Below are 27,576 nucleotides of genomic sequence, written 5' to 3'. Positions count from 1 at the left end.
TTTAGGGCTGTTATTTCATGTATTTTCTCTAGAGCTTTAGTCATTTCAGACATGAAGGTCCCTGATACTCCAACACAGTAGATAGTTTCCATTAATTTTGAAAAACTAGTGTGTTTGGCTGCTCACTTTAAAAAACTGCATCATTTGTGTGTTCCTTTCCCCTTACTCCTGCCATTTCCTGTTTACATACCGCATCACCAAAATGCCAGCATGATTCAGGGAATTACTTGGGATGAGGGAAGGGAACTTGGGACAGAAGGACAGAAAGCAGTTCACAATAGTTAGTACAGGAGTTATGCAGGCCAAGCCCACACAGTGGCGCATGAACTTAATTTTGCCAAATGAGTCACTGACATTTGAGTAGATTACTGTTCAGGTTCTGAAAAATGCAGTGCCAATACACTCTACAAGAATTAAAGCAAACAAACACCAGGGGACGGGAAGTATAACACTGGAGATGAGGTTCCCACATAATACCTTCTGTTGCCATGGCCCAGCTTCCCATCTTCGGCCTCACCCCAAGAGTAAACTTCTCCTTCAGAAGAGAGGGCAAGACAGTGTTTTCCTCCCGAGTTCACAGCTACTTTCTTAATAAACACATGCTGAATGGATTCAAGTAATGTTGGGGTAGACACTGACTCCGTCCCTCCAATTCCTAGTCTGCCGCCTGCACCGTACCCAGTGGCATACAGCTAAGACAAGGAAAAGTAATATAAACATCAGATTTTTATCTAAATATCCCTCTATCTTAGTAATTAATAAACCCATAAATACTCTAGAGATTTTTATCACAGAGAAAAGAAATTTAAATTAAAAATCACGGGAATGTTTAAGACTTTATTCCTGCCTTAACAGAGCTCTAAAAATCAAAGAAAAGGTTAAGACTATTAGAAATCCTGCATTGACAAAATGTATTTTGAAAGTAACATCTTTTCCCTGGAAGCATTTCCCTTTTTGCCAACAATACTAATGACAATTAATGTCAATAAAATTAAAAAAGATTTAATTATCTACTACATGTAAATCCCTCAAAAAAACACACAGAAAAACTATAAATTTTCAGCAAGGCAGCATATAAGTCACACAATAGAAGACACTATTTTTCTTTCCTTCTAAGTGGGTAGTTATTGTTTTGGGACACAAAAAGCAACTCATTAGTCAAAACAAACGAGACCGCCATTTCCAAATATGGCTCAGGCACCCCCACGAACATGCTGTCAGGTGCTGTCCCCGGGGTGCTGCTGCCCTGACGCGACGGCAAGGGAACCTCAAGGGCCAAGGGAGGACGTGAGACCAACCGTGGCAGGAAAATGGGCCCCACAGCCGGCTCCCCAGGGAGGACACTGAGGACCTCAAGCTCCTGATGTGAGGCCCCTTAGGAGACCCCCTGCCAGAGGTGTGGCTCCCCGGGGCTCCTCCCTCCCCCGGACTGTGGAAGACACTTGGGAACAAGGAAAGCCGCTTTCCTCCAGCTCAGCCCCAAGTGAGGCGGACTCTCTCCTGAGAATTACGACTACAAAAGCAGATCACTGCATTGGTTTCAGTCTGAATTTAAGCTATCCATGGTTAAGTTCTTTAGGTAGAGGATTTAATTCACAATGTCTTAGGCTGGTAGTACCCGAAGGTTATACATTCTCTTTTGATGAGTGATTTCAAACTAGGCCTCATAGAATTTCTATGGAAAATTCTCTAAAGGAAATGGTCAGCTCACACTTTTAAAAATTCACATCATACAAAAGATAAGAAGGCACCATGAGTGAGAGTCAGAAGAACAAAAGTCCAGTATGTTTAAAAAATAAAAGCTTGAAAGTACTCCCGAGGAATAAGGGATACTAAAATAATCCAAAGCAGAACTTTCAGAAAGTACGAAGATAATTGAAATAAAAAACCCAGATGTATTACACAGCAGATTATAAATAGGGAAAGAGAGATCAGAGGACTAGAAGGTGGATCTGAAGAAATCATCCAGCATATGGCACAGAAACAGAAGAGAAAACATGAGAGAAGGGTTAGGGATATAAAGGACCGACTTCTCACCTGACAGCAAGCAGAACTCAGGAGTCTCAGGGAGAGACTATACAGGACACACGGGAGAAGCAATATTTGAAAGAAACAATGTCTGGAAATTTATGAGAGTTGTTCAAAGACCACTTCTCAGAGCTGGGAACCCCACCCTCCATCCCCTGACTACCTGGCAAAAACAAAACAAAACAAAAAGGGGTAGGAAAAATAGAAAGGAATTGTCCTCTCAATATACATTGTAAAATGTTAGATAGCTAAATAAAGATCTTAAAAGCAGCCATAGAGAAAAGATTTATTACCGTCATTTGGGTAAAAATTAGGCTGCTAACATCCTGTTTGCAACAATGAAGGTCAAAAAACAGAAGAACAAAACTTTTAAGACGCTGAGTGAAAATAACAGTCAACTGAATATTTTATATTCTCGAACAGGGGTTTGCAAAGTACATACAGCCTATGGGCCAAATGAGGCCTACCACCTATTTTTGTAAATAAAGTTTTATTGGAACATAGCCACAAACATTCATTTACATATGGTCCACCAGCTGCTTTCATAGTTGAGACAAACCATATGATCCAAACAGCCCAAAATACTAACATGCTCTTTACAGGAAATGTTTGCAACACTTACTTTAGAAAAAGGACAAAATTAAGGTATTTTCAAATGAACAAAAACAATTACAGGATTAACCAAGAGAACACCCTTAGTAAAGGAAATCAAAAACATATGCTTAAAATAAAAAAAAGTCACAGATATGAGGTCCGAGACATAAAAAATAATAGAGAGCAATGACGTATGTAATACTTAGGTGAACCCAGAAAAACTTGGTCTATATAAAACAACACCAATAATAACAATAACTGTCATCAGGGGCATGGGCTTGTGTTAGAATAACCAGGAAATGGCTAAAAGAACAGAATTCGCCAAACAGAGAAAGAGGGATACACATCACTGCTCCTTCTGAAGCTAGCACCACCCTTCTACTCTTGGAAGGCAGCCTCTGATGCAGTTTCCAAGTGTCCCTGGTTTGTGTAAATCTCAAACATGGGATTCTAAGACCCACTGACTCTCTTCTAATAGATGTAATATGGCAACAGGGATGGGCTGTCACTTCTGGATTAGGGCACACAAGACTGTGACTGTCCTGCAATCACTCTCTTGCCCTTCTCCCTTGTACACTGTGATGAAGCCAGCTGACACACTGTGAAATGGCTGGCAACTGAGGGCAGCCTCAGACAGCAGCTCAATTGTCCCCAGCAGCCCCGAGACCACTGCACCTGGCTAAAGAGTCTGGGCTGAAGGACCAAGCTAAGCCACCTCCAGAGTCCTGACCCAGAGAACTGAGAGACAGCAAATGCAAACTGTTATATTAATAAAGCACTGAAATCAGACAAGGAGTGCATAAGAGAGGAAGGAACATTACGGTGACTGCACTCATGATGGTGGATCTCCAAAAATCCAAAGGAAAATATTCCTGAACACAAACCAAAAAAATGTAAAACAGGATAGAGGATTAAAGAGAGGAGAGACAGAGGCTTTCTCCTAAAACTGGATACAATTAGAAGATACAGTTGGCGCAACTAATCCTGAGAGAGCAACAGGAAAGAGGACAGCGTCAGACTGCACACACCTGGAGAAAAGAGCAGACCTCCCCGAACGGGCTAACGTACCAGAGCTGTGGCTCCGTGGGACCCAAGCCCCTCCCCGACCCCAGCTCACCGGCGGGAGGAAGAGAAACGGAGCAGGGAGGGAGTGGAAGGCCTGGGACTGCTGAATACCTCGCTCCGGAGATCTGCGCTGGGAGCACAAACCTGCATTTCATGGTGCTTTCATGAGACTCGCATGACTACCGGGTTGGAAAGTTAATACAGGCAGAGCTCCTGGGGAGACTGGGATTCCGGCTGCTGCTGGAAGGCAGGGATCCATATCCGGCTGCTCTAGGACAAAAGCTTATATCTGTGTGCCCAGCCCACTAGTTCAGGCAGTGGAGACAGGCACAGGAGCCAGGAGGCGGGGAACAGCTCTTTCCTACCCCCAAGTACCAGTACCGCTCCCCTGCGACCCCCGACATTGCTTCAGGGGCTGAGCAGCTCCAGAGAGTAGGGCTTCTGGAAACTAGAGGGCGCCATAGACAAACATGAAACGCCAAAGGAACCTTGTCCAGAGTAAAATTATTAACACAACTCATGAGAATGATTTAAATGACATGGACCTCGTGACTCTTCCTGAAAGGGAGTTCAAAATAAAAATCATCAACATGCTCATGGAGGTATGGAAAGACATCCAAGAACTCAGGAATGAATTCAGGTCAGAGATCCAATCACTTAAGAGCATGATGGAGGGTATTAAAAGCAGGTTGGATACGGTGGAGGAGACAATAAATGAAATAGAAACTAGAGAAGAGGAATACAAAGAAGCTGAGGCACAGAGAGAAAAAAGGATCTCTAAGGATGAAAGAATAGAGAGAACTATGTGACCAATCCAAATGGAACAATATTCGCATTATAAGGATACCAGAAGAAGAAGAGAGAGAAAAAGGGATAGAAAGTGTCTTTGAGGAGGTAGTTGCTGAAAACTTCCCCAATCTGGGGAAGGAGATAGTCTCTCAGGCCATGGAGATCCACAGATCTCCCAACACAAGGACCCAAGGATGACAACAACAAGGCACATAGTAATTAAAATGGGAAAGATCAAGGATGAGGATAGACTGTTAAAAGCAGCCAGAGGCAGAAATAAGATCACATACAAAGGAAAGCCCATCAGACTAACAACAGACTTCTCAGCAGAAACCTTATAGGCCAGAAGGGAGTGGCATGATGTATTTAATGCCATGAGGCAGAAGGGCCTGGAACCAAGATTACATTATCTGGCAAGATTATCATTTAAATTTGAAGGAGGGATTAAACAATTTCCAGATAAGGAAAAGCTGAGAGAATTTACTTCCCACAAACAATCTCTGCAGTCTATTTTGGAGGGACTGCTATAGATGGAAGTGTTCATAAGGTTTAATAGCTGTCACCAGAGGTAAGAAAATCACAGTAAAGAAACTAGAACAGCTAATTACTAAGCAAATGCAAAATTAAATTAACTATCCCCAAAGTCAGTCAAGGGATAGACAAAAAGTACAGAATATGATACCTAATTATAAAGAATGGAGAAGGAAGAAAAAGGAGGAGAAACAGAAAAGAACCTTTAGATTGTATTTGTAACAGCATATTAAGTGAGTTAAGTTAGACTCTTAGATAGTAAGGAAACTAACCTTGAGCATTTGGTAACCACAAATCAAAAGCCTGCAATGGCAATAACTACATATCTATCGATAATCACGCTAAATGTAAATGGACTGAAGGCACCAATCAAAAGACACAGAGGCACTGAATGGATAAAAAAACAAGACGCATCTATATGCTAGTTACAAGAGACTCACCTCAAACGCAAAGACATGCACAGACTAAAACTCAAGGGATGGAAAAAGATATTTCATGCAAACAACAAGGAGAAAAAAGCTGGTGCTGCAGTATTAGTATCAGACAAAATAGACTTCAAAACAAAGAAAGTAACAAGAGATAAAGAAGGACAATACATAATGATAAAGGGGTCAGTCCAAGAGGATATAACCACTATAAATATATATGCACCCAACACAGGAGCACCAGCATATCTGAAACAAATACTAACAGAACTAAAGGAGGAAATAGAATGCAACGCATTCATTTTAGGAGACTTCAACACACCACTCACTCCAAAGGACAGATCCACCAGACAGAAAATAAGTAAGGACACAGAGGCACTGACAACATGCTAGAACAGATGGACCTAAAAGAAATCTATAGAACTCTACATTCAAAAGCAACAGGATACACATTCTTCTCAAATACACATGGAACATTCTCCAGAATAGACCACATACACAGGCCACAAAAAGAGCCTCAGTAAATTCAAAAAGACTAAATTCTACCAACCAACTTTTCAGACCACAAAGGTATAAAACTAGAACTAAACTGTACAAAGAAAACAAAAAGGCCCACAAATACATGGAGGCTTAACAACATGCTCCTAAATAATCAATGGATCAACAACCAAATTAAAATAGAGATCAAACAATATATGGAAACAAATGACAACAACAACACAAAGCCCCAGCTTCCGTGGGACGCAGCGAAAGCAGTCTTAAGAGGAAAGTATTTGGCAATCCAGGTATATTTAAAGAAGGAAGAACAAACCCAAATGAATAGTCTAACTTCACAATTATCACAACTGGAAAAAGAAGAACAAATGAAGCCTAAAGTCAGCAGAAGGAGGGGCATAATAAAGGTCAGAGAAGAAATAAACAAAATTGAGAAGAATAAAACAATAGAAAAAAATCAATGAAACCAAGAGCTGGTTCTTTGAGAAAATAAAATAGATAAGCCTCTAGCCAGACGTACTAAGAGAAAAAGAGAATCAACACACATTAACAGAATCAGAAATGAGAAAGGAAACGTCACGACAGATCCCACAGAAATGCAAAGAATTTTTAGAGACTACTATGAAAACCTATATGCTAACAAGCTGGAAATCCTAGAAGAGATGGACAACTTCCTAGAAAAATACCATCATCCAAGACTGACCAAGGAAGAAACAGAAAATCTAAACAAAACAATTACCAGCAAAGAACTTGAAGCGGTAATCAAAAAACAACCCAAGAACAAAACCCCAGGGCCAGATGAATTTACCTTGGAATTTTATCAGACATACAGAGAAGACATAATACCCATTCTCCTTAAAGTTTTCCAAAAAATGGAAGAGGAGGGAATACTACCAAGCTCATTCTATGAAGCCAACACCACTTTAATACCAAAACCAGGCAAAGACCCCATCATAAAAGAAAATTACAGACCAATATCCCTGATGAACATAGATGCAAAAATGCTCAACAAAATATTAGCAAACCGAATTCAAAAATACATCAAAAGGATCATACACCATGACCAAGTGGGATTCATCTCAGGGATGCAAGGATGGTACAACATTCGAAAATCCATCAACATCATCCACCACATCAAGAAAAAGAAGGACAAAAACCACATGATCATCTCCATAGATGCTGAAAAAGCATTTGACAAAATTCAACATCCATTCATGATATAAAAACTCAACAAAATGGGTATACAGGGCAAGTACCTCAACATAATAAAGGCCATATATGATAAAACCACAGTCAACATCATACTGAACAGTGAGAAGATGAAAGCTTTTCCTCTGAGATCGGGAACTAGACAGGGATGCCCACTCTCCCCACTGTTATTCAACATAGTACTGGAGGTCCTAGCCACATAAATTAGACAAAACAAAGAAATACAAGGAATCCAGATTGGTAAAGAAGAAGTTAAACTGTCACTATTTGCAGATGACATGATATTGTACATAAAAAACCCTAAAGACTCCACTCCAAAACTACTAGAATTGATATCAGAATACCGCAAAGTTGCAGGATACAAAATCAACACACACAAATCTGAGGCTTTCCTATACACTAACAATGAATTAATAGAAAGAGAAATCAGGAAAACAATTCCATTCACAATTGCATCAAAAAGAATAAAATACCTAGGGATAAACCTAACCAAGGAAGTGAAAGACCTATACCCTGAAAACTGTAAGACACTCTTAAGAGAAATTAAAGAGGACACTAACAAATGGAAACTCATCCCATGCTCTTGGCTAGGAAGAATTAGTATCGTCAAAATGGCCATCCTGCCTAAAGCAAAATAGATTCGATGCAATCCCTACCAAATTACCAACAGCATTCTTCAACGAACTGGAACAAATAGTTCAAAAATTCATATGGAAACACCAAAGACGCCGAATAGCCAAAGCAATCCTGATAAGGAAGAATAAAGTTGGGAAGATCTCATTCCCCAACTTCAAGCTCTAGTACAAAGCTACAGTAATCAAGACAATTTGGTACTGGCACAACAACAGAGCCACAGACCAGTGGAACAGAATAGGGACTCCAGACATTAACCCAAACATATATGGTCAATTAATATAAGATAAAGGAGCCATAGACATACAATGGGGAAATGACAGTGTCTTCAACAGATGGTGCTGGTAAAACTGCACAGCTACATGTAAGAGAATAAAACTGGATCACTATCTAACCCCATACACAAAAGTAAATTCGAAATGGATCAAAGACCTGAATGTAAGTCATGAAACCATAAAACTCTTAGAAAAAAAAATAGGCAAAAATCTCTTGGACATAAACATGAGCGACTTCATGAACACATCTCCCCGGGCAAGGGAAACAAAAGCAAAAATAAACAAGTGGGACTATATTAAGCTGAAAAGCTTCTGTACCGCAAAGGACACCATCAATAGAAGAAAAAGGTACCCTACAGTATGGGAGAATATATTCATAAATGACATATCCGATAAGGGGTTGACATCCAAAATATATAAAGAGCTCATGCACCTCAACAAAGAAAAAGCAAATAATACAATTAAGAAATGGGCAGAGGAGCTGAACAGACAGTTCTCCAAAGAAGAAATTCAGATAGCCAACAGACACATGAAAAGATGCTCCACATCGCTTGTCATCAGAGAAATGCAAATTAAAACCACAATGAGATATCACCTCACACCAGTAAGGATCACCACCATCCAAAAGATAAAGAACAACAAATGTTGGCAAGGTTGTGGAGAAAGGGGAACCCTCCTACATTGCTGGTGGGAATGTAAATTAGTTCAACCATTGTGGAAAGCAATATGGAGGTTCCTCAAAAAGTTCAAAATGGAAATACCATTTGACCCAGGAATTCCACTTTTTGGAATTTACCCTAAGAATGCAGTCACCCAGTTTGAAAAAGATAGATGCACCCCTATGTTTATCGCAGCACTACTTACAATAGCCAAGAAATGGAAGCAACCTAAGTGTCCATCAGTAGATGAATGGATCAAGAAGATGTGGTACATACACACAATGGAATATTGTTCAGTCATAAGAAGAAAACATCCTCCCATTTGCAACAATATGGTTGGAGCTAGAGGGTATTATGCTCAGTGAAATAAGCCAGGCAGAGAGAGACAAGTACCAAATGATTTCACTCATATGTGGAATATAAGAGCAAAGAAAAACTGAAGGAACAAAACAGCAGCAGAATCACAGAACCCAAGAATGGACTAACAGTTACCAAAGGGAAAGGGACTGGGGAGCATGGGTGGGAAGGGAGGGATAAGGGCGGGGAAGAAAGGGGCCTTATGATTAGCATGTATAATGTGGGGGGGTGGGGGGCACGGGGAGGGCTGTGCAACACAGAGAAGACAAGTAGTGATTCTACAGCATCTTACTATGCAGATGGACAGTGACTATAATGGGGTTTGTGGGGGGGACTCGGTGAAGGGGGGAGTCTAGTAAACATAATGTTCTTCATGTAATTGTAGATTAATGATAACAAAATGAATTTTAAAAAATGTAAAACAACTTGGCCCAGCTGGGTTTCTCCAAAGAATGTGAGCTTGTTTAACATAACAAAAGCAATTAATCCAATTCACTACATTAATGCAGTCAAGGAAAACACATCCATAAGAATAGTTTTTTAAATGCAGAAACAGTGTTTGACAAAACTCAGTTATCTATTTGTGAACAGAAATAGAAGGGAATTTCCTTAGTCTGATAAAGGGCATCTACCAAAACATCACGGTAAGTATGTGAAGTGTTCAGTCACAGTGTTCCCTTTGCAGCCTGGATCAAAACAGGAACATGCCCGCCCGCCATCACCCCTGCTCACTGTTACACGGCATCCCCCACCCAGCACAATGAGCGCCCTTTCTCCCATGCAGAAGGCAAAAAATAAAAGAGTTAAACTGGACGGAAGGAACCACATTCATTTACAGATTATGGCTCTCCACAAAGAAGAGTAAAAAAGTCTTGAAGTGTGCAAAAAAAAGAGAAGATTTAAGATTACCACACAAAGGCAATGTACAAACATCAACTATTCCAACACAACAGCAGCAATTATTTTTTAAAAGTGCTATAATAACAGACAAAAAAGGAATACATCTAACAGATTACTGATGTGCAAACAGTTAGAAATACATTTTTATATGTATGCTATACTTCAAAATAAAACACTGTAAAGGTATAAAACACACTAAAGGTCATTCAGAAACATTTCAGAATGATAACTGTTAGGACTATTAATCTTGAGATGATGCTTCAGAACAGAATCCTTATACATACTATGCACCCACAAGGCCCTCCAGCCATAGCAGTTTACAGATTTAATGTCAACCTGACACAGAAAATGCACGCTCACCTTCCCATCAGCAGTCACTGCAAACAGAGTCTGTTCTCCTCCAATTAACTGCACAGGTCTGAGTGTTGCAAGGGCTTCACATGGGGTGGGAACTTTAACTTTAGCACCTTCGATGCCCCCAAGCTGTCCCCTATGATTATGTCCCCATCCATAAATTGTTCCACTGCCACCCGCAGAAAGAGTCCAGTCATCCGGACGCCTACAACAAACATAAAGCAGACAGTTGGCACATGAAGCACCTCTCTGGCACACACCACTTGTTCTGATATAATAACCTGTTCATCCACTGCACAAGCTGCTCATCTTGCTCTCTCTTGAAGATGTCATGGCTCTCGTGGAGAACGTCCATGTTCTCGCTGTCTGCCATTAATTCCCGAATTTTCTTAGCCACCTAGATGAAATTATTATGAGATTATAAATCACTCACTCATCTCTCAAGAATAAAATAGTATTATGGTAAGAAGACAAGAAGAACCCCATTTGGGAATATGAGGGAATGCCAACATCAACATTGTGACTTTTGGTTAGTAAGCAAAACCAATATGACTATAATGAGACTAAGATACTTAAAAATGCCCAAGCAGTATCATTATATGTTCAGTTTACTAAAAATAAACATATGTTCAGTTTACTAAAAATAAACTTTAACTGAAATTTGATGTCAGTTCATTCATTTTCACCTATGTGCTTTTTTCTTTATTGACTCCTTGGCAAGAAAATTGTCACTGTGACTCCTAATACTGGTATCCTTTCACACTCTAAAAGTAATTGCCTCTCCAAAAGTAATTCCAAGACAGCATCAATACCTCATCAAGAAACAGACGGGGCAATGGCATTCTCTTGTCCAGGGCCACAGCAACACGGGAGGCCACGCAGAACCTTCGGAACCAGGCCCATTTGTGCGTCTCAGCACAGCAAGGGAGCGCGTCTAGTTCTAGGTCACAAGCAAGAGCTACGAGGACCTGCAGCCACCGAAAGTTAATACACAAGGATGTTCACAAATGCAGTTGACATTTCCCATCACAAACACTACATGCCAAAGACCGCTGCCATCACAGGGCTTCTGCAGGGCCTCATTCAGGAGCTCCTTGTTCCAGGTTTGTTGCCATGTGCCTAGCAAGTGTTTTACCATCATCCATGATGTGGGTTAGTACTACCCAGCCCCAGTGACCCACCTAACACCTAGGACCTCAGATCCAACACCCGCTGTCACACTTGCTGCATGTCAAAGCACACTGACACTAATACAGAGGGCTTCAGTCCCACAGTTGTTTCTGTTCATCTTTCATATTCAGCTTCAGTAGTACCTACACCTGTCCTCAAGGAGGCCTGACATGCAACGCACCGCACAGGACAGCTTCTGTTTTCTCCCATCGCTTTAGAACAAGTCAAGCATTACCTTAAAGAATGGGCTATGGAGCAGCTGCTTGCCACCTCTCACAATAGGGTCCTCGTATTCAAACTGCCTCTGCAGAGCTTCTGGAAGGCCTTTCACCAAAGCAGCAAGAGCACTGCCTGTAAAGCTCTAAAAACACAATACAATTGTAACCTATTCCATGAATCCAAAATGTGGGGGTGTTGAGTGTTTTGTTTGGTGTTTCTGAGTCAAATGTTTTACTATATTGGCATTATTCTCCCTAAAAAAAAAGTGTATGGTATTTTCAAATAGAAAAATCCTTAAAGCACATAATGAATAATAAAATTAAAAAGGGGAGCTTGAAAATTCAGCTCAAAGGGCTTCACCTTTATTTCAGGATAGCTACTCCCGGGGAATTAGTCCCTTTCTGTCCTACAAACCCATCTCCTAAGGATCAAAAGTTAGAAGTTCAAGATTAGGATCAAGAGTTCTTTAGCAGTTAACTGCCTTGTCCAGCAAAACAAACGAAGTGGTGAATCAGGCATACTGTAAAGACCAACAGACACAATCTTATGCTCATAGCTACGGACTCAGCACTGTTTGTAGAATCAAAGTCCAGCATGCACTCAGTAACTGTAGCAACATAAAGAGTGTGGAAGTGACAAAGTGTGGTGGCCTTAGTCTTATGTGGAATTTCCCAACTCCTCTCAGTGACTGAGAAGTTTAAATTATTATTTCAACATTTTATTCCCAAAGGTTCAAACATCTAGAAGCTGCAATGTACTGTTTCATACCAAAGTTCTTGTTTCCCCATCACTATCTCCAAGTAGCCTGTTGATGTTGATTGATTGCCCAAATTCAGTTGTAAGCAACTTCCTCAATCTTTGAAGGGCCCACATTCTGTGACTGGCAGCTGAAACGAGCAGACAGAAAATGTCAGGCACTTGACCATTTTCCCATCAAGTACCACAGCCATGACGACGAAGGTACTATTACCTAAGGCACTCAGCTGTGCACATGCCGCCAGGGATGCCGCAAGGCGGGGGACAATGCTTCTGTTTGAGGTGAGGTTGAGCCGGAAGTCTAACAGACATGTCACCAAGTCCATGGATGGACAGGAGAGGACACAGCGATCAGAAAGGAGGTCTTTAGGGCCTGTAAGATACGAACCATAAACACCCCCATGCTGGACAAGGTGAGGGCTACTCCACAGAGACTCACACAAATCCACCAATAAGGACTGGGCCCTGCCCACTGGGATGCCACGCCTAGAGGGGTTCCTACGGTACTACCACTGCCTCTGTCACATAACTACACTCTGTAAGTTGACGTTTTAGCTGAAAATCAAACAGCGTAAGAACTGCAACCGGCACTAGCTCCCTTCCCAGGGCTAACACCCTAATAGCTGGACAGGTGAAGCAGCTCTCTGCAGTTCTGATCCACACTGCAGCAGGCCGTGGGCAGTGCTGGCCACACAACACAACAGAAGGCAGACCACAAGTGCTGAATGAAAAGGCTATGTGTCCACCTTGCTCGGGTCACGCCTTGGACGCTGTAAGCTGCCCCCTTACCTGCAGCTGGCATGATGGGATAGACTGTGAAGCGCCAGCCCCACCCATTCACAGACCCATCGCTGATGAACTTCCACTTCAACTCATCCCCTGGGATGCGGAGCTCACTGGACCAATCAGACCACTCTCGGCCTGGCGAAGAAAAGCACACCCTGGGGTTAAGTTCACCCAACAAATCAACACAAACTGCTTTAGATACAAAGCAAAGTCATTCATACCATGTCTGAAGAACAGCTAGCTCCCTCCAACCCAAGTTCTCCCAAATTTGACTTCATAGCATAATTGGTATATCACATCTTAAACATACTGTCCATCTACACACACACTGTACCGAGTCCTAGGGAAAGAGGGCAGGCAGACACTGCCCTGATGGAAACACCCACACCCACCTATAATGTGGTAAGAGACCCCCAGAGCCAGCCAGCTCACAAACCCAGCTCAGGCCTACAGGAGGTTTCCTGGGGAAGGTCTGACAGAATGTCAGTTACCCAGGTAACAGGCGAAAGAACCCTGCTTTCTCCGAGGCTGCAATTATGCAAAGGCCCAAGAACACAGGGCGCCCTGGGACATGGGGCAGTTCAGCATGGAAGGCCCTCAAGGGAGAGTGGGGCAGCCCAGCCAGAGCCCAGGGCCTGGCTACCAGAGTTGGGTCTGAGATGTGCCACAAACCAGGTTTCTACTTAGACGGTCCATAGGGCCGCGGCGTAGGAATGGCCTGCAGGTGCCCCCGCCACTCGGATAATTATCTTATTGAAAGTACTGGAAAGAGGCAAATAAAACCTACTGCATTTTGCAGCAAAACGGCTAACTGTCCCTTTCTCAAGTCCCACCTAAGAATGAAGCAGTAGTACTCTGTTGGGTAATGTTAACAGTTCTGTTCTACGAAGGCCAGCAGACGAGCCCTCCTTAGCCCCCCTCACACCTGACCGCACGGAGACGATCCTGTTGACACCGTCCATGACTGTGAGAGGGTCGTGCCGCCTCTCTGTAGAGCACTGCCTGTCAAACTCCACCCTGAGTCCTTCTGCACCTGGGAGACAAGGGAGCACCAGTAAGTGGCCGTGCCCAACCGAAACCACAGACAAGGCCAGAAGCCACAACACACCACGCAGGGACAGAGGCTAAAATGATGCTTAACAGCTAATGAAAAGCGGAAAGTCAGGGAGAACTGACCTCAAAAACAAGAGCTTAAGACTAGCAACCCCTCCCACAGGAGATCACCTGCATGGATAAGGACAAGAAGACACTTTCACTTGGCCAGTTCATTTTGTGCTCTTACTTCTGGACAAATTTTTATGTAGCAACCCTAATCGCCAGGCCAAGCTTCACTATCCTGCCCCCACATTTAAAATGCCATATAAAATTAAACCCATCAGGTATTTACCATTAGATCTAGAGTCTTCTACGGGGCAAATTAGCTTACAAAACAATGAAGTGCAGGACTGGATTATGGTGAAGGGAAAAGGCTGGAGAATCTTCTCCCCCAAAAGCAACTTATACTATCACACAAAATTGAACAAAGTGATGATTCTAGGGCTCTGCTAATCAATTAAAAGCAAACAACAAATTGCAAAGTACTTATTCATGAAAAAACAGCCAAGCTGGGGTTGGGACAGTGACAGCCTGTGATCTTCTCGCCCACCATTCTGCCAGGGAAAGCTGACTGGTGTGGAGCAGGGGACAGCAAATACATGCCAGGGCACTGCCAGTAAAAGGACAGATGGGAAAGCCTGCATCTCTACTGGGCTGAGGACATGGTTGCTGGGTGAGTATCAGACCTGAGAGAGCCAAAATTTAGCAGGGCAATTGTGGAAATCAGAGAGCAGAAAAGGGCTAGATGAGGGTGCCATGGAGCCTGGATAAGTTGAGGAGCATGCACACAGGAAAATTTCAAAACACTGAATTCCATTCCCACCCCACCCACCCAATCCACTAGCACAAAAGGAAACCAACAGCTTGAGCACTAAGCCAAACAGATATGGAGCAAACCCTAGAAGTCAGGCTAGAAAACAAAAATGAGAATAAAAGAGTGAAGCCAGGCCATCAGTGCTATGTGCTGTGGGAGAGACATATTTCAGAGAGTAATTCCAGGCATGTTACAAGACAAACACATAGAACAACCAAAGAAACCCAGCAATAGTTACAGATCTCTTTTTAAAAATCACAATCTGGATGATATATTCACAATGTCCCATTCTCAATAAAAAATTATGAGACATGCAAAATCATCAAAAAGGGTGAGCCATATTCATGACTTATGGGTGGGAGGAACGGAAGACACAAATTATCAAAACCAGGAAAGAAAGAAGGGACATCACTACTGTGGTATAATAAGAAATGTATTTGGTCTTTGTCCCCCATCCCTGACACAGAGCTCCCGAAACCCTAGAAATTTCCTGATAGAAATGTCGTTTGTTATTTATAAGGAGCCCTTTTGAGTTGGTAAAGGTAAGTGTGAAACAAATTCAGGAAATCTCACTTAAAATGGAGTCCACAGGCCAGAAGAGGGAGTTCTTGTGCCCTATCACTCCTTGCAGCCCTTTGCAAACCCAGGAGAAGTCTACTTTACCACTGAGTAGGGCAAGGGAAGAGTTTCTGTTTCCCCCAACAACCTCCCGGCCAATGAGAGGCTGTCACAACTCAGCCAATGAGAAGACACAGCACGTGGGACTCCCACTTTCCTCCAATGGACTTTCAGCCCTCCCAACTCTGCCCTTTCCTCTATAATAGAGCATTCCTCCTCTCCTTTGTTCATATCAGGACTTGTCTATGGTTTTGCCATAACTTGCTTATCCCAAGTTGCAATTCCTCTGCTAGACCTGAAAAAACCCATTTTGCTGGTAAAACTGGCTGTTTTACTTTTAAGGTTAAAAGTAAACGTTAATGTTCACATATACAGTGTCAGGACTGGGTTAAACTGTAAGACACCCAGCTGGCATCAGAGAAGTGCCTGATGTGTGGTGTCAGAGGTGAAGGACTGTTGTAAAGTACTGAGCATAAAGGAGATACACAAGGGTGTGTTTTTTCATGAGAAACAACAAACCCTACAGAAATTTAAATGGTTTTGAGGGTTATGAGCAACTTTATACCAAAACATCAAACAACTTAGATTAACAAATACGAAAGAGACACATTTGCCAAAAAAGAGTAAAAAAAAAGAAGCATTTGACAAGATCAACTTTTCCACCAAAAAGTTCCAGATCCAGATGGCTTCACTGGACTGGTGAATTCTACCAACTATTTAAAGAATTCTACCAACTACATAAACCCTTTCAGAGAATAGAGGACATTTTGCAACTCAGTCTGAGGCCAGTACTACCCTCATACCAAAACCAGACAAAGATATCACAATAAAGGGAAGCTACATAGATAAAAAAAATAATTGAAACACAAAGAAAGGAAAGCTACAAAGACTATTCATAAAAATAGATGCAAAAATCATTTGTAAAGTATTAGCAATCCAAATCCAGCAATACATAATAAAGATAATATATTGTGAACAATTGTGATTTCTCCAGGAATACAAAGTTAAATACCCAAAATTGATTCATGCAGTAAGCTGTATTAACAGAGTAAAGGACAACAGACACAGAAAAGGCATCTGACAAAATCCAACAACCATTCATGATAAAAATTCCCCTACAAACTAGGAACAGAAAGAAACTTCTTCAGCCAAAGCAGGTACCTCTGAACCCTATAGGTAACATACTTACTGCTGAGAGGCTAGAGGGAGTCACCCTAGAAACAGGCAGGGACTTCCACTCTCACCATGTGAACAACACTGATTCTAGCCCATCCCCAGTGTAAGACAAACAGATGGCATCCACTAAATGTCACAGGGTATAATTACTATGAAGAAGGAAATGTGTGAAAGGAGGTTGTTTTGTATATGGTGGTTAGTAAATGATTCTCTGAGCAAGGGAAAGATGATCAGAAATCTGTAACTGCCTAGGTGGAGAGGATTTCAGGCAGATAGCAAGTATGAAATGAGACAAATGGCTTGAGTCCGGAATGTACACAAGGGCTACTAGCAAGATGATGCTGTCGAGGGGCCAGGAGACAGGCAGGGAGGAGGCAGGAATGATGCTGGAGAGGGGCCTGCCACTCACATGAAGCTGTGCAGGCCACAGTCAGGGGTTCAGGTCTTATTTTGAGGTATTAGGGGTGTATTGGTGGGTTATACAAGCAGAGGACCAGTGTGTCCTGACTGGTCTTAAGAGAATTTTTCTGCATGTGTGTGGGAGTCAATTCTAAGGACACTAAAGTTAGGAGTAGAAGTGGAACAAAAAACAATTCAGAAACGAAGACTTAACCAGAAAGAGCACAGGAGCACATAAGCACAACAGATAGTACTTTAAGACAAACAGGAGAAAAGGAAGAAAAAGGATAGAAAAGAATTTGAGAGGAACAGCCGATATGAACCCTAAAGGCACATGGCAGTGCCATGAAAAAGAACTAAAGCAAAGAGAAAAACACGGTTCTGAAGAAGTCCTGAAAATACATTTTAAAAGGGCATAGCCCTAATTAGAGACTATCACCCACAACAACCAATATAAAAACATATTCTAGGTAAAATTACTGAAAAAAGCACGACTTACAAGGGAAGAAAACAGGTTACAATTATCATTACCACACTTTCACAGGGGAAGGATCATGAGGCCAAGATTTACTACCCAAAAAAACTAACTTTCAAGTGTGTCACAAGCCCGTCCCAGGGCTGCCGTCCTTGGAGCTTGCTGAGGAAGGGCGTGGAGTGAGCATCGGACAACCACATTGAGGAGGGAGACGAAGGACCAAGTAAGCATTCAACAGAGCAAACCTAACGCCAAGTGGAGACTAACAGGAAGAAGTGTGGTAGGTGATGACTATTACACTCTGGGAAACACAGAATAATCATTTTAATAAGGTTGGGAGAATAAAGAGAGCATAAGCAAAAAGAATTTTTTTTAACTTCTTTTCATTAACTATATTTATGTTTGCTGGTATTTGAAATGTATTCTGAGTCAGCTGTGTACATAACATGGGATAAAGCAAATAAATAATTATGATATTCTAATTCTATTATCCCCCCATCTTAGATCCAGGATTTAGTATGGAAGAAAAACACAGATGTAACCAGAGCAGTTAGGTAGAAAATATCACACATCAATATAAGCTCAGAAGACAGTCTGTCTGTCTGACTGTCCACACATTCATCCTCCATCTGTCCACTGAAAAGGTCTAGCCACAATGATAACCCGATGATCTGAAATGCCATCTCCAGGACACCAGGGCAGAGTTCACGTGGAGGGCATAAACTGTGCAACAATCCTAAGCATCATGTCCTATCCAACTGTACGGAGTTAACAACGGATCTCCAGAGACACTTCCAGAGCCAAACTGAAGAGGCTCCTCACGCCTACATCTGGGATAATTTGAGCTGCAGTAGGATAACAATCACAACACATTAGGGCCCATCCTATACCTTTAAATCCATGTGTTCACAATTATATAAAAGAATAAAAAACCGAACTGGTCACTTCAAAGAAAAACAGAGAACCACCAATTCTTTCGAAAATGGAAAGAGAAGAAAAGAATCAAGACTTTTATTCTTTCAGATGCAAACAGCACCCCTGGGAACCTACCTATGGGATGAGGGGAAATGTCTCTTTATAAAGTATTCTAGATAATGAGTAAGAAAGAAGTAAAACAATTAGAATAGCACCATCACGCAACCCCCAATGCATCAACAGCCTGAGGCTCTGAGCATTGGTAGCTGCTGATAACACAAAATGAGACACAAGCAGACACCAGATACTTCCAGCTGCTGCATAACCACCACCAATGGTCTTGCTAAAGGGGCTGAACTCGCTGGGCCTCTGAATCGGCAAATTTGCAGAAAGCACTGAGGAATACGCTGACGTGCAGCAGGAGTGTGCAATGCAGGCCGCTGGGAAGCCCAAAAGATAAAAGGCCCAGGTCCCTCAGCAAGTAAATCATTGAAAAAACAATAAAGAAAATTAAGGAAGAAACTACAGGTTAAAAGAAACTTAAAAGATGGACATTATTAATTATAAAGAGACTTAAGAAGAGGATCATTAAGGTAAAATTTATGCTGTGTGATTCTATGTTGTATAAGTTTGCAAAAAAAAAAAGTTTTTGAAAAAAGGCAAGGGACAATAATTCTAAAGCAATTCTGTAGCTTCTTTGCTATAAAATGGCAATGGCTGCTTCCACCAATGCAGTTTCAGAAATGAAGCTGTTCTACAGGCAGAGACCCTCCCCGGCCCGGCAGCCCAGTGCACCTGGTATCTTCACTGTGCCGCTGGATGACGTGTCATCTGTGTAGGGATGGCTACTCTCCAACACCACAGGCTGAGAGGACAGGCGGCCACTCTGCGAGTCCATGGCTACGTCCTCCAACTCGGTGACACAGAGCTCCAGCAACATATCCGCCACCTTGGGGAAGAAGCAGGGGTACAAATCAGGAGGCCATCCAGATCCTTCTGCAGGGAGGCAGAGCGGAGGACTTGGGAATGTGAGCAGTCTAATTCAAGACAAGGCTGTGGCCTTGCCGATAAAATCAAGACAGCACAGAACTCACAGAGATGCCACGAAGCTTGGAGACGGTCTACATACAAGTGGCAGGGAGGCACCTGACTCACATAAAACATGTAATCTGTGCCAGATGATGACACCAAATGCCTGTGATCACAAGTTTGTTTTTACAACAAGACAAGATTTCTTCCTAGTGAGGAAAGTCTATACCTCAAGCACAACAGAGCCGGAGTCGAGGAGCAATCAAGCCACTCAGGCCAAGCAGCAGCAGAGCATCAGAAACCTGGGGCCACAAACATGCATGTGCTGGGGGTTTCTCTTGGCATAGGACGTCAGAGTCGGCCTCATGCCACATTCTCTCAACAACCCAGAATGTCCTTATTTCATTTTAAAATTTTAGTGAGTCACAACATTTAAGCCATCAATACTCGTGATTATAAACTCTGTTACTTTTAAAAACAAATGACATTGTACATTATCATAGTAGTAATATGTTAACCTCCAAATTTTAATTTAGAATAAAAATAAAACTACTCTCTATCCTGTACTTTTCAGGAATAAATGATTATTTTTCTGTTTTTCCTCATATTTAATAACAGAGTAGCTTAGTAAACAGTTTTACTGACGAACTAATATTTCAGTCATCAAGACATTATCATAATAAATTCAAATGTCTCTCTTTTGTTAAAAATCCAAAGTTATTAGGTCAGGGTAGGACATAGGAGTAGACCATGCCACTAGCCACAACAGCTTGGAGACAATACCAACTTTGTGTCTATCTCCCCATGAGCCTAGTGTGCAATCATGATATACAGATGTTGGGAGTACTCAGACTCCTACTGTACAGCCCAATGGTCTTCCAGGCTTTGGAACCTTCCTCTACAAAGTCTATCAGGCCCCCAAGAGACCTACAAGTTCTCACAAGGGGTGTGTGTGTGTGTGTGTGTGTGTCTGTGTGTGTAAACGGAAGTTCCGTGGCCAGGATTCTCACCTGATACTAATCTCGCCCACTGTATATGTGCAATGATACAACACCTAGCCTATTATGTAGACACATGCTTGTATACCATTGGCAATAAGTCATTACTACTGGTATTGCTGTAAAAAGAGGTTCCTCAGTGTTAGGAGCAGAGCCTAGAGAAGACAGTAAGGAAGCAGGAGAGAGGGGAGCAGAGGCTGGAGGCGAGGGCAGGGCCTGGGGTAGATGGGATTCTAGTGCTTGACCTACCACCATGAGAATAAAGCTTGGTATGAGCCCTCTTTTACCCCCAACATTCTGTTGTCATTTTTCAATCTCATCAAATCCACAGGGAACTTGCCTGGGGCTGAAACCCTCAGGCAAGACATTTGGTGCAGGTGGCAGGATTTGCTACAGACCAAAAAATAGAAAAGCTACCCTCACGGGAGGGGTACTTCAGTGGGCTACCCCTATGGATGGAGAGGCACCCAGGTATCCTCCAATGGGCATATGGTCCCAGGTGGCTTGCCTCCTAGAGGAGTGGGCCCCTCCCCAGGACTGGGGTGTGTGTGTGGGAGGTGACGCCTGAGGCAGTAGAGGAGGCCCACTGCAAAATAGGGAAATCCTTAAACAAACAGTGCCCGCGAGGCAGTGGGAGCCTGGGTTGGCTCTTTCTCACGGTGTTAAGAAAGGCCATAAAGGAGGACTTATTCTTGCGAGAAGTATGAGAACACAAGCTGCAAGTTGCTGTGAAGGACGTAAAAAACTTGTTCATGACTGAGATGGTGCTACTGCAAGGTGCTGTGGAGGGGATAAAGGATGTAATGGTAGCACAAGAAGCAGCAATACAAGAATGCAGACAGAGAGGTGTTGTGGGGGCAGTGAAGGGTGTAGTGGGGCAGTCAGCTCCAGAAATTTTGGAAGATATGTCAGATGAGGACAAGGAGGTAGAGAAGGTACCAAATGCATCAACCCCTCCTTGACTGAAATCCTGCCCAGTTAAGAAAATAAAGATAGAACAAATGCCAGTTCCTCAGGGAGAGTTGCAACCTCCTCCCCAGGTCATGGAGCACTCCATGTTCCACCCCGATGCTCAGGCAGAGCTGGTGGATTTGGGCTCCCAGTTTTAGCAGAAACCCTCAAGAGTCCATGGCAGCCTGGCTTCTGTGCCTTTGGGATGCAGGGGTGGATGGGATTATTGTGTCCACATTAGAAATGGAAAAGCTGGCTTCCCTGACCACTTACCCTGCCATGCTTAGCGATTAGAAAATGCATACCAGACCCCAGGGAACCACTTCCTCCTCAATGAGGCGATGGCCCCAATTGATACTGCGTGGCCCAATCAGGGTGATTTACCATCTTTCCCCACTAGATGGCGGATGTAAGCTGAGCTCCAACAAGTGTTACAGGAGTTGGGTGTGAAAAATGCCATTTATAACCCAGCTGAGAAGCTGGTCACCTCAGAGATGAAAGGTACCATGATTGAGATGGCTCCCCTGTTCCTCTCTGGGCCCTTAGTGGTCACTTGTGCCCCTCACTTAGGGCATACTATAAATTGAGGTTGACCGTACTGCAGATTTGGGAGAGGCTGAAGTGATATGGGCGTGGAAGGGAGTGCAGTCAGCTCCTGAGACGAAGGGTGTAAAAGACCCTGTAAAGGTCATGAGGACCCAGATGTGGGTGGATCCGATAAAGGCAGGAGCAGATAAACAGACACTGGATGGGAAGTCAAAGTCTTACTGGAGCTGTGGCAACAACTGAAGCTGGAGCAGCAGTTTTGGCAGGTGGCTAAGGCAAGGACCATAAAGCGGCAGCCGGAGGCAAAATCTCTGGCCAGTGTGTCTGCAGGGCTTCCTGCTGGACAGTGATCCAACCCCACTTGGACGACTGGTGGTACAGTCTGACTGAGGGGAGGGTCAAGGCACTCACTATGGGGGCCAGATGGGAACTAGAGGCCACATGTTGAAATATCAGTTAATTGGTCCCCAGTGAGCGTGCGACATGTCCTGGCTCTGGTGCACACAGGAGCTAAGTGCTCTGATTTATGGCCACCCTGATCACTTTCCTAGGACCTCCTGTTGGGAATAATGGGGCATCTATCCACAAAGGAGTATATTGTGCATATTTCTCCCATCCCTGAATATATTTTGTTGATAGATATCCTGCAGGGTCTACGGCTGCAGAGCACTCAGTGCAAATGAGCTCAGACTGATGATATGTGTGGTAAAAAGGCAGTTCTGAGGGGACATGCTAAGCACCCACCCATAGGTTTCTCTGTGCCTCAGCAGGTGACTAATATCAAGCAATACAAATTGCCAGGAGGGCATAAAGAAATTAGAGAAACCCTCCAGGAACAGGAGAAGGCGGATATTATAAAGCCCACCCACAGAGGGATTGAATAAAAGATGGCGGCATGAGAGATGAGACAGAGACCTCCTTCTAAAACCACATATAATACAAAAATTATAATTAATACAACTAGTCCTGAAAGAGCAACAGGAAAGAGGGCTGCACCAGACTGCCTACACCTGGAGAAAAGAGTGGACCTCACAGAACAGGGCACCAGCACCACTCCCTTGTGAAACCCAGCATCGCTCCAGGGACTGAGCAGCTCCAGAGAGTAGAACTTCTGGACACTAGAGGGCGCCACATACAAATATGAAACGTCAAAGGAACCTGGTTCAAAGCAAAATATCAACACCAGAGAAAGGACTGAGTGAGACTGAATTAACAGGTTTTCCTGAAAGAGATTTCAAAATAAAAATAATAAGCATGCTCATGGAGGTACATAAAAATATTCAAGAACTCAGGAACGAATTTAGGACAGTGGTTCAATCATTGAAGAGCACAATGGAGGGTATTAAAAGCAGATTAGATACAGTGGAGGAGATGATAAATGAAATAGAAACTAGGGAAAAGGAATACAAAGAAGCTGAGGCACTGGGAGAAAAAAGGATCTCTAGGAATGAAAGAATACTGAGAGAACTGTGTGACCAATCCAAACAGAACAATATTCATATTATTGAATGGGGTACCAGAAGAAGAAGAGAGAGAAAAAGGGAGAGAAAGTGTCTTTGAGGAAGTAATTGCTGAAAACTTCCCCAATCTGGGGAAGGAGATAGTCTCTCAGGCCATGGAGGTACACAGATCTCCAAACACAAGGGACCCAAGGAAGACAACACCAAGATATATAGTAATTAAAATGGCAAAGATCAAGGATAAGAACAGACTATTAAAAGCAGCCAGAGAGAGAAATAAGATCACATACAAAGGAAAGCCCATCAGGCTATCATCAGACTTCTCAGCAGAAACCTTACAGGCCTGAAGGGAGTGGCATGATGTATTTAATGCCATGAACTAGAAGGGCCTGGAACCAAGATTACTTTATCCGGCAAGATTATCATTTACATTTGAAGGAGGGATTAAACAATTTACAGATAAGCAAAAGCTGAGAGAATTTACCTCCCACAAACCATCTCTGCAGTCTATTTTGGAGGGACTGCTATAGACGGAAGTGTTCCTATGGTTGGATAGCTGTCGCCAGAGGTAATAAAAAGGGATAGACAAAGAGTACAGAATATGATACCTAATACATAAAGAATAGAGGAGGAAAGAAAGGAGTGGAAGAAAAAAGAAAAAGATCCTTAAGACTGTGTTTGTAATAGCATACTAAGTGAGTTAAGTTAGACTCTTAGATAGTGAGGAAGTTACCCTTGAACCTTTGGTAACGATGAATCTAAAGCCTACAATGGCATTAAGTACATACCTATCGATAATCACCCTAAATGTAAATGGTCTGAATGCACCAATCAAAAGACACAGAGTCACTGAATGGATAAAAAAACAAGACCCAACTATATGCTACCTAAAAGAGACTCTCTTCAAACCCAAAGACATAAACAGACTAAAAGTGAAGGGATGGAAAAAGATATTTCACGTAACTAATAGGGAGAAAAAACCAGGTGTTGCAGTACTTGGATCAGACAAAATAGACTTTAAAACAAAGGAAGTCACAAGAGAAAAAGACGGACATTACATAAGGTTAAAAGGATCAGTCCAACAAGAGGACATAACCATTATAAATATCTATCCATCCAACACAGGAGCACCTACATATGTGAAACAAATACTAACAGAATTAAAAGGGGAAACAGAATGCAATGCATTCATTCATTCTAGGAGACTTCAACACTCCACTCACTCTGAAGGCAGATCAACCAGACAGAAGATAAGTAAGGAGACAGAGGCACTGAACAACACATTAGAACAGATGGACCTAACAGACATCTACAGAACTCTCCACCCAAAAGCAGCAGGATACACATTCCTCTCAAGTGCACATGGAGCATTTTCAAGAAAAGATCATATACTAGGGCACAAAAAGAGCCTCAGTAAATTCCAAAAGGTTGAAATCCTACCAACCAACTTTTCAGACCACAAAGGTATAACACTAGAAATAAATTGTACCAAGAAAGCAAAAAGGCTCACGAACACATGGAGGCTTAACAACATGCTCCTAAATAACCAATTGATCACTGACAAAATAAAAACAGAAATCAAGCAATATATGGAGACAAATGACAGCAATAATTCAACATCACAAAATCTGTGGGATGCAGCGAAGGCAGTGCTGAGGGAAGTATATTGCAAGACAGGCCTACCTCAGGAAAGAAGAACAATCCCATATAAACAGTCTCAACTCACAATTAACGAAACCAGATAAAGAACAACAAATGAGGCCCAAAGTCAGTAGAAGGAGGGACATAATAAAGATTAGAGCAGAAATAAATAAAATCAAGAAGAATAAAAGAATAGAAAGAATCAATGAAAGCAGGAGCTGGTTCTTTAAGAAAATAAACAAAACGGATAAACCCCTAGCCAGACTTGTCAAGAAAATTAAGAGTCTGCACACATTAACAGAATCAGAAATGAGGAAAGAAAAATCACTACGGACACTACAGAAATACAAACAATTATTAGAAAATACTATGAAAAATTATATGCTAACAAACTGAATAATCTAGAAGAAATGGAGAACTTTCTAGAAAAATACAACCTTTCAAGGCTGACTCAGAAAGAAACAGAAGATCTCAACAGACCAATTACCAGCAATGAAATTGAATTGGTAATCAAAAACCTATCTAAGAGCAAAACGCCTGGTCCAGATGGCTTCACCACTGAATTTTATCAAACATTTAGTGAAGACTTAATACCCATTCTTCCTAAAGTTTTCCAAAAAATAGAACAGGAGGGAATACTTCCAAACTCATTGTACGAGGCCAGCATCACTCTAATACCAAAACCAGGCAAAGACACCACAAAAAAAGAATATTACAGACCAATATCCCTGATGAACATAGATGCAAAAATACTCAACAAAGTATTAGCAAACCGAATTCAAAAATATATGAAAAAGATCATCCACCATGATCAAGTAGCATTTATTCCAGGGATGCAAGGATGGTAGAACATTCCAAAATCCATCAACAGCATCCACCACATCAACAAAAAGAAGGAGAAAAACCACATAATCATCTCCATAGACACTGAAAAAGCTTCAACAAAATTCAACACAATTCATGATAAAAACTCTCAACAAAATGGGTATCGAGGGCAAGTACCTCAACATAATAAAGGCCATGTATGACTAACCCACAACCAACATATATTTAACAGCGACAAGCTAAAAGCCTTTCCTTTAAGATCAGGAACAAGACAAGGATGCCCACTCTCACCACTTTTATTCAACATAGTTATGGAGGTCCTAGTCATGACAATCAGACAACACAGAAATAAAAGGCATCCAGATTGGTAAAGAAGAAGTTAAACTGCTATTGTTTGCAGATGACATGATATTGTACATTAAAAAACCCTAAAGAATCCACTCCATAACTACTAGATCTAATATCTGAATTCAGCAACATTGCAGGACACAAAATTAATACACAGAAATCTGATGCAGTACTATACACTAATGATGAACAGAAAGAGAAACCAGGAAAACAATTCCATTCACAATTGCATCAAAAAGAATACCTAGGAATAAACCTAACCAAGGACGTGAAAGACCTACACACTGAAAACTACAAGACACTCATGAGAGAAATTAAAGAAGATACCAATAAATGGAAACACTTCCCATGCTCATGGATAGGAAAATTAAAATTGTCAAAATGGCCATCCTGCCTAAAGCAAACTACAGATTCAAAGCAGTCCCTATCAAAATACCAATTGCATTCTTCAACAAACTAGAGAAAATAATTTAAAAATTCATATAGAGCCAAATTCATATGGACCCCAAATAGCCAAAGCAATCCTGAGAAGGAAGAATAAAGCTGGGGGGATTACGCTCCCCAATGTCAAGCTCTACTACTACAAAGCCACAATAATCAAGACAATTTGGTACTGACACAAGAACAGACCCATAGACAAATGGAACAGACTAGAGGGCCCAGATTTAAACCCAAGTATATATGGTCAATTAATATACAATAAAGGTGCCATGGACATACAATGGGGAAATGACAGCCTATTGAACAACTGGTGTTGGCAAAACTGGACATAGATGAACATAGATGCAAAAATACTCAACAAAATATTAGCAAACAGAATTCAAAAATACATCAAAAAGATCATCCACCATGATCAAGTAGGATGTATTCCAGGGATACAAGTACCATCAGAAATGAGAAAGGAAAAATCAAGACAGTAATTCATGCAAGAGAATGAAATTGGGTTATTGTCTAACCCATACACAAAAGTAAATTCAAAATGGATCAAAGACCTGAATGTAAGTCATGAAACCATAAAACTCTTGGAGGATAACACAGGCA

The 27,576-nt window shown here is 42.0% G+C and overlaps 1 protein-coding gene across 5 annotated transcripts in view; it reads right to left on the bottom strand.

Moving 5' to 3' along the window:
- Positions 1-27,576, bottom strand: part of HERC2 (HECT and RLD domain containing E3 ubiquitin protein ligase 2) — a 278,650-nt gene that overhangs the window by 25,364 nt on the left and 225,710 nt on the right. For all 5 annotated transcript variants that reach the window (XM_036876980.2, XM_036876984.2, XM_036876983.2 and 2 more), the window contains 10 exons: positions 19,533-19,686; positions 14,171-14,278; positions 13,249-13,380; positions 12,674-12,832; positions 12,472-12,590; positions 11,720-11,845; positions 11,127-11,282; positions 10,596-10,711; positions 10,321-10,519; positions 478-692 (listed from right to left, as the gene is read on the bottom strand). In XM_036876980.2, the coding sequence (XP_036732875.2) occupies positions 478-692; positions 10,321-10,519; positions 10,596-10,711; positions 11,127-11,282; positions 11,720-11,845; positions 12,472-12,590; positions 12,674-12,832; positions 13,249-13,380; positions 14,171-14,278; positions 19,533-19,686 (1,484 nt within the window). The remainder of the gene's footprint in view (positions 1-477; positions 693-10,320; positions 10,520-10,595; positions 10,712-11,126; positions 11,283-11,719; positions 11,846-12,471; positions 12,591-12,673; positions 12,833-13,248; positions 13,381-14,170; positions 14,279-19,532; positions 19,687-27,576) is intronic.

Source organism: Manis pentadactyla, chromosome 18, assembly GCF_030020395.1.
Source record: "Manis pentadactyla isolate mManPen7 chromosome 18, mManPen7.hap1, whole genome shotgun sequence".
NCBI lineage: Eukaryota > Metazoa > Chordata > Mammalia > Pholidota > Manidae > Manis > Manis pentadactyla.
This window is presented reverse-complemented; position numbering and strand designations above follow the sequence as displayed.